Source organism: Limulus polyphemus, unplaced genomic scaffold (genome assembly GCF_000517525.1).
Source record: "Limulus polyphemus unplaced genomic scaffold, Limulus_polyphemus-2.1.2 Scaffold919, whole genome shotgun sequence".
Taxonomy (NCBI): domain Eukaryota; kingdom Metazoa; phylum Arthropoda; class Merostomata; order Xiphosura; family Limulidae; genus Limulus; species Limulus polyphemus.
Genome location: NW_013666529.1, coordinates 237,303 through 244,635, shown reverse-complemented (window position 1 = coordinate 244,635; position 7,333 = coordinate 237,303). Strand labels below are relative to the sequence as shown.

General features: G+C 36.4%; 1 protein-coding gene across 2 annotated transcripts in view; it reads left to right on the top strand.

The window, feature by feature from the left end:
- Positions 1–7,333, top strand: part of LOC106461233 (B-cell lymphoma/leukemia 11B-like) — a 117,808-nt gene that overhangs the window by 76,063 nt on the left and 34,412 nt on the right. Inside the window, exon 1 of one of the 2 annotated variants that reach the window (XM_022388096.1) lies at positions 4,673–5,592. The exons of the other annotated variant lie outside the window; for it this stretch is intronic. Coding sequence (XP_022243804.1) covers positions 5,586–5,592 — 7 coding nt within the window. The 5' untranslated portion in view covers positions 4,673–5,585. Of the gene's footprint in view, positions 1–4,672; positions 5,593–7,333 lie in introns of those variants that run through there. 2 annotated transcript variants of the gene reach the window in all.

Sequence of the window (7,333 nt, the reverse complement as noted above, 5' to 3'; positions counted from 1 at the left end):
ACAACTTTACTAGTAATGTACTATCTTTAGCTTTATATTCCACAGGAATCTGATTTTGCTGTAGTGACGACAACTTTTCTGTATGACATCTTCAGCTTTATCTTCAACAGCAATATCATTTTGCTGTAGTGACGACGATTTTTTCTGTATGACATCTTTAGTTTTATCGTCGACAGGAATCTGAATTTGTCAGTATATTTCGTATGTGTGGTTACTGATAATGTATTTGTCTTGGTAGTTGAAGGTGATAAAAATCTTAACTAGTGGATTGCTGCAACTAATATATTGCTGTATAACTACACCCTGGTGTTTTTGATAGAAGACGGGAATTAAACCAGTATGAAGATTCACATGGTGTCATTATAGCAGTGTATAAAAATTCTTATCTTTGGGCGTACAACTCTTCGTTGGCAGCCTTTGTAAAATTGTGCTAATATGTAAATAGAACAATACGTACAGATACTTACAAAATATAGTGGAAGCTCATTGGATGAAAAAAAATAAAAATAAATTAACATAATGTTGAATCACGGAAATCTGGCACACAGACTAGGAATTAACAGAATTATTCAGTTAACGTTAAACGAACAACATATTTGAAACGCCCAAAACCCGTAGGGTTGAAAAGAAGGGGTGGAAATTACGAAAGGATCCCTTAGTTTTACAAGCAATCTCCGTTTACGGATATGTTAACAACTCCATGTCCTTGTGCGACATTTGAATAAATACCTACAGCAGGTCTCTATGAGATGCTAACTTTGTTTTATGACTTTACAGTGAGTCGGGGTCACAAGTGAAGTGAACAACAACCCAACTGGGCGGAAATGTTAGTGTTTCCTTTAAAATGTGCTGTGAAAATGAAACTCGACTGTTTTCTCTCTATTGTAATGTCCAGTTTTAGTACCCTTTGCCACAATTTATGACCTGCGTGTATACATTTCACGAGTGGTCATTGGTTTTAGTACCCACATACGCATACCCTGCACGTGTAAGTAAACACACAACGGGCAATGGTAAAGAGCCAGGAGGGCTCACAGTGTATGTATGGACTTTAAGGAAAGCACAGGGAAAAACGATAGAGCTGGACACAACAGGAAAATATGTTCAAAGACGAAATAAGTTTAGAAGAGTGGACACTGTAAACAGTAGTGACCAGTAGATAAGCCAAGAGATGTTCACTCTTAGTTTAACCCCACAAAAATTATTCATTTAAAAGCAATTTAGTTTTATTGAAAATCGTTAGTTTCAAAGGAGCCCCTCCCCCCCAAAAAAAAACTGTCAAAAAAGCTCCACCTAGCGCCTCACGTTTGTTTTACTCACAAAAGATTTTCATGTTGTTTGAAATAAAAATCCCGGAGATTATAAGCAAAAAAATGTAAAATAATTCAGGACTCTTTCCCTGATGTAATGGTTATGGTCTTCGTTTTACAACTGATTAATTTGACCTTGGCATAAAAGTTCGTTAAGAATGGTTAACTACTATTTTTAACAATTTTATTTTAACTCTCTTTACTCTTAATCCAAAGGTCACCAATAGTGAGTTAAGACATTTCTTCAACTATTTTAAGTCTCTCTTACGACCTTGACTTAAAGGTCATCTCATCAAGATATGCTATTAAACAGATTACGAGTATTATGTCGGAAGGGTCAAAGTTAAAGGAAACTAGAATCCAAGCTTTTTTTGCGAACAGAAGAATTTGTGGAGATTACAGTCATGAGAACCAATTAAATTTTGTTCATTCTGTCACTTCACCAACCGAAGATGGGTTTACAGAAATTGTAATTATCAACTAGCGGCAAATTGTATCGTGAATCTAAGCATCAAACAAGAAATATTCTAATCTAATCTTCGAAAAAGCAAAAATAATATATCAAGTTCATTGTTATTTTGACTCATTAAAATTTATTAAAAAATGGTCAATGAAAACCACGTGAAATTTCAGGCCTATATTGTTTAGGAGTCGGGCACGGTGAGCAAACAAAAACAGGTTATAAACGTACCAAAACCTATAGAATTTCAAGGTTATAATGAAGAAGCCATTGTAACAGAGGACCCATCTTTTAACAGTGCAGTTTCATTGGCTTTTTTATTCGTCTGACTTATTTTCGCGTTTTTAAATGTTTAAAATAAATGTTAGTCTTGTATTTAAAAATAATCTCGTATGCAAGTAACCTAAATTTGCCTCGTCTCTCTTACTAGTAGTCATAAAATAATGTGTGTTTAACATTTACTGTTAATTCATTTTCCTTGCGATTGGAAAAATCTATATTTGGAATATGAAAAGTAAAAACGACTAACATTTCATAATAGTGGTCGTTTCTTTTAACGTGTACGAATAGCTATACCATATAGCTATGACAAGATAAAGAAAAATAGACGCAAAAAAGCTGTTCCTTTTTTATGAAGGCGACATGAAGACTTTTTTTTTTAACTGCATCATTTCGTATATATTACATTACTAATGGGGTGGTGCTGTGATTTTAAACATTTAAATACGTTATAATAAAGCGCATATAGGAACGATTCAGAGGTACACACAAGAAAAACAAAATCATTCTTGAACTTTAAAGTTCCAAATGTGTCTGTTTTGCAATAATAAATAATTGTGGTTTAAAAAAGTGTAAAGTTAATATAAGTAATATGATATGAAAAACTTCATAAATGAAACAATACATACTGTAAACATCTGGTAATATGTTATGTTCTCAGTGTTATGTTATGTTCTCTGTCTCAGTATTGGCTTCTTTCGATTGGTACTTAAACAGGGAAAACTGACAAGTGCCCTAAGGTACTTAAACGAGCGAGAACCTCAGGACCAACATTGACTAGTCTCCTCGGGTACTTGAACAAAACGACATACCGGATATTTACCAGTATCCTAACGTACTTAAGCAGAATATCAATCACGACACTGACCAGTGTCCTAAGGTGCTCAACTTAAACAAGCAGAACGTCAGTCCTAACACTGACCAATATCCTAAGTTACTTAAAAGTAGAATGTCAGTCACTAACTAGTGTCCTAAGATACTTAAACAAACAAAACATCAGTCCCAATACTGACCAGTGTCCTAAGGTGCTTAACTTAAACAAGCAGAACGTCAGTCCTAACACTGACCAATATCCTAAGTTACTTAAAAGTAGAATGTCAGTCACTAACTAGCGTACTAAGATACTTAAACAAACAAAACATCAGTCCCAACACTGATCAGTCTCCGTAGGTACTTAAACAAGCAGAACGCCATTCCCAACATTGACCGATCAGTATCCTGAGGTACTTACTTAAGCGGAACGTCAAGCAGAACCCGCTCTGAACATTGAACAACCCCACTTAGGTGCCAAAAAAGAAAGTAAGTTCACTCTCAGCACTGACCAGTCTTCTTAAGTACTCAAGAAAGTAGTATTCCGGCCAGTTTAAACGATGATTATTTCCTGAAACATTACTTGAGTTTTGATGTGGAAAATAATGTTATTGGTTGCTTAATTAGACGAAGACGAGTATATTTTATTTTTGTTATTAAAGTCGAAATTAACTTACAAACATTTCTATCAGATGACGCCACTCTTAACTTGTAAGTGCTAGATAAAATCATGTTTCAATAAAAATCATAATCATGAATATTAACGAAAGTGATAAATCCAATTTCAAGTTTAAACAAGCGGCAGTTATTTCTGCTTCAGTGATTTTCGCAGGATCTCAGTCTCTCAATTGGCGATAAGATAACAAAAGTAGCATTACGTACGAAATAATTTTTAAACATCCAGTAAAAGGTGTTTAAACTCACTATAATGGACGTAGCGTGTATATATATGTATCTATCTGTGTATGTGACCGAAATAATTTTTAAACACCCGGTAAAAGGTGTTTGAACTCACTATAATGGACGTAGCGTGTATATATATGTATCTATCTGTGTATGTGACCGAAATAATTTTTAAACACCCGGTAAAAGGTGTTTGAACTCACTATAATGGACGTAGCGTGTATATATGTATCTATCTGTGTATATGACCGAAATAATTTTTAAACATCCAGTAAAAGGGGTTTAATATAAGTAAACGAAACAAAATATGAATCAAAAGTATAACCATCACTATTAGAATTGTATTTCCGTTTTTTTATTTACATATAGATTTATTTAGAACAAGTTTTATTTTCCATTTTAAGGTTAGCCCCTTCTTCTGAAGTGCTGCTACTTGAGAGCGATTATGGTGTTGATGACGTAATATTGTTTCTTTGTTTGTTGTAGAGCACAAAGCTACACATTGTGGTATCTATGCTCTATTTTTAGCGTTATAAGCCCACTGAATTATCTCTGAGCCGTTGAGAGATGGGGGGGGGGGGTGGTTGATGACGAAATAAACTTATACGAACTATATATATATATTATCAAATCATCCGATACATAACAAGCTAATGGGTGAAAAATTCCAAAATATATGTTTTATGACACATCATTGTAACGTTTAACTACTCGGTTAATTAGTCGTGTGTAGTTTTATCAATGTGCTGTTGATCATGCTCCACCCCACCCCCTCAACCCCCGACTCCTCCCCCATGTAAATTGCACTTCATCACAATCATTATTGCTAGAGTTAATAAAATGTTAATAACATTTAGAGAAACGTTGGGCTGACTCTTAGTGGTCGATCCCTGACAAGTTCACGCAGCTGAAGGAACGTTTAGGGATAAGAATGGAGTTGCCTTGTTCGTGGTGGCTTGTTTTGATTTGTACTCTGTAACCTTTGGACTTTCTAGTGTTGTGTGTTATGTTGAGACGTTTTTCTTCCTCGTCACTGCCCTCTGCTGAGTAAATAGATTAACTTGTGTCTATTGTTTTTTATATCACATGGTATACGTGTGTTTTTGTTTTTGATTTATAAACGCCGATTAAACACGCATGGGTGTATCGAATGAGCAAGAAACTTGTGGGGCCGAAGGAAAGCCAGTTGTGTGCGTATTATTAACGTGGGATGTGGGGGAGAAGAGACAGGTCCTTGAGAAACAGGTCTGAGGAAGGAAAGTTCAGGACGCGCGAACCTTGAGGCGACGACCGGTTGGTTGGTTTGGAGTGTCTTAACAGCTGGGAAGTGGTAGCGGCAGGTTGCCGAGGGTAGAGCCACTTGCTGAGCACCACCTCGAGCAGACAGGTTGAGCAGGGGGGCGGGTGGAAGGTTAACGTGAACTTAAGACCTCCACCTTGTAAGCCTGTTGGCATGACGTATTAAGTTGGCGCTGACAATAGAGTAACACCTTCGAGCCCGGGTCACCGTCTCAACGACTACACACGGTCATAACGAGAAGAGAAAGTCTCTCGTGCTGAGGCTATTCTCCCAGACTTGACCCTTTGGACCGCTAAAGTTGAACTCCAAAATTGAGCTTGCGCACGCGAGCTAACCTCCATTGACTATTAACTATTTTACGTACGATACATGAGTGGATTCTTCGGTTAGCAATGTGTTAAAGTACATTGGTTTAGTCTTAAGAAATGCTCGTGAAAACAGACGTAAACGTAAAGAGATTACAGTTCTTGACGGGTGTGCCGTAAATTCAGTGAATCTGATGACGTAACTTGCGAACGGAATCATGACAGGTGAGTTCTTGATACCTAAAACTTCTTATAAACCTAGGTTCGTAAACTTAGTGACGATTTCCTAAGCCTCACATTGAATGTTGTCAAAACGTTCAGGAGAGAGAAAGGGGGAACTAATTTTGTCAATGTACATGACTCTGGTAATCAAATAATGACTTTAAAATTGTCTTTCTATAATGGGATCTAACTGCGTATCTCTGCCTGAAACCCAAACTTTATTATTGTGTTTAGAACAACATATATATATATATATATAAAAATATACTTAAAAGTGGAATTGGTAGTCATAAAGAGAGTATCGGTACAAGCTGTATATTTTTCTTTAATCTGATACCAGAAGCTGTTTCTGTGTGCACGGAATGTTTGAAATGGATGCCTCTAGTTCCAGAATAAACATTTTTTCTTACTTTCTTTTCCATATTCCATCCACCCCTACACAATTTATATCGAGCAACCCAGTTCTTTCTCATAGAAGGAGGTTTTTTCCGTTCTTCTATTCTGCTTAACATATTAGTCTTCTTTTTTTTTTGTAGCATCTTATTTTGCAATTCCACGATATTTCACGTGCCATCGATCTGTAAAGCATCACGACTTTTTGTTCCAAACATGTAAAGAGCCTAGAGTCAGTGGCTCCGTTGGTTTGTCTTTGGGGATGCGCACGAGCTTTGGCCTTCATTTGTATAATGTCAGGAGGTACGTGGTCGAACCAAATGGCTGACTGGACTGATCGGCAGTGCAGCTCGTTAGTAAACCGACAGCTGGTCGCCTGGCTGTTGGTAATGAAAAGGGTATATACCCCCACTCCCCTGTTTCTTCTTTGATGTCTTCTTTAGTCACCCCACAGATCAGAATACTTTGCTACTTTTTATCCTACTCTTGCGTTTCTCCGGACTGGGGAAACTAATACCGTATGGAGTGTCAAAACCGAAACTAATTACTCGCTTCAAGTTGCACTTAGTAGCCATTTGAAACATCACCTAAGGGTTAGAAGACACTTGTATAATTAGTAAACCCCATTTTCGTGCACTTACAAAAGAAGCATTACAGGAATTACCTTTTTTGTTAATGTCTACGTCCTGATAGTATTACCCTCCTAATGACCCAGGCTCGTTCTGGCACCAATCCCAGAAGACCTGGGAAGCGGGGATAAAACCGAAACTGTACTTTTAACACTGCCTATAACAGAAACGTAGCTAGCTTTAATGAACACCCTCTGCTGAAATTTCTTGCTTTCGATAAATTAAAACTGTCATAACATTCTTATAAACACAGTGTAAATATGTGTCTCATTCTGTGTTTGTAATAATAACAAATATAATGTTCCAGTTTCTATAGTCTGCACTATATGGTGTCTGTAATGATAACGAGTATAACGTTCCAGTTTCTATATTATACACTATATGGTGTCTGTAATGATAACGAGTATAACGTTTCAGTTTCTGTAGTCTACACTATATGGTGTCTGTAATGATAACGAATATAACGTTTCAGTTTCTATAGTCTACACTATATGGTGTCTGTAATGATAATGAGTATAACGTTCCAGTTTCTATATTCTACATTATATGGTGTCTGTAATGATAACGAATATAACGTTTCAGTTTCTATAGTCTACACTATATGGTGTCTGTAATGATAATGAGTATAACGTTTCAGTTTCTATAGTCTACACTATATGGTGTCTGTAATGATAACGAGTATAACGTTTCAGTTCTATAGTCTACACTATATGGTGTCTGTA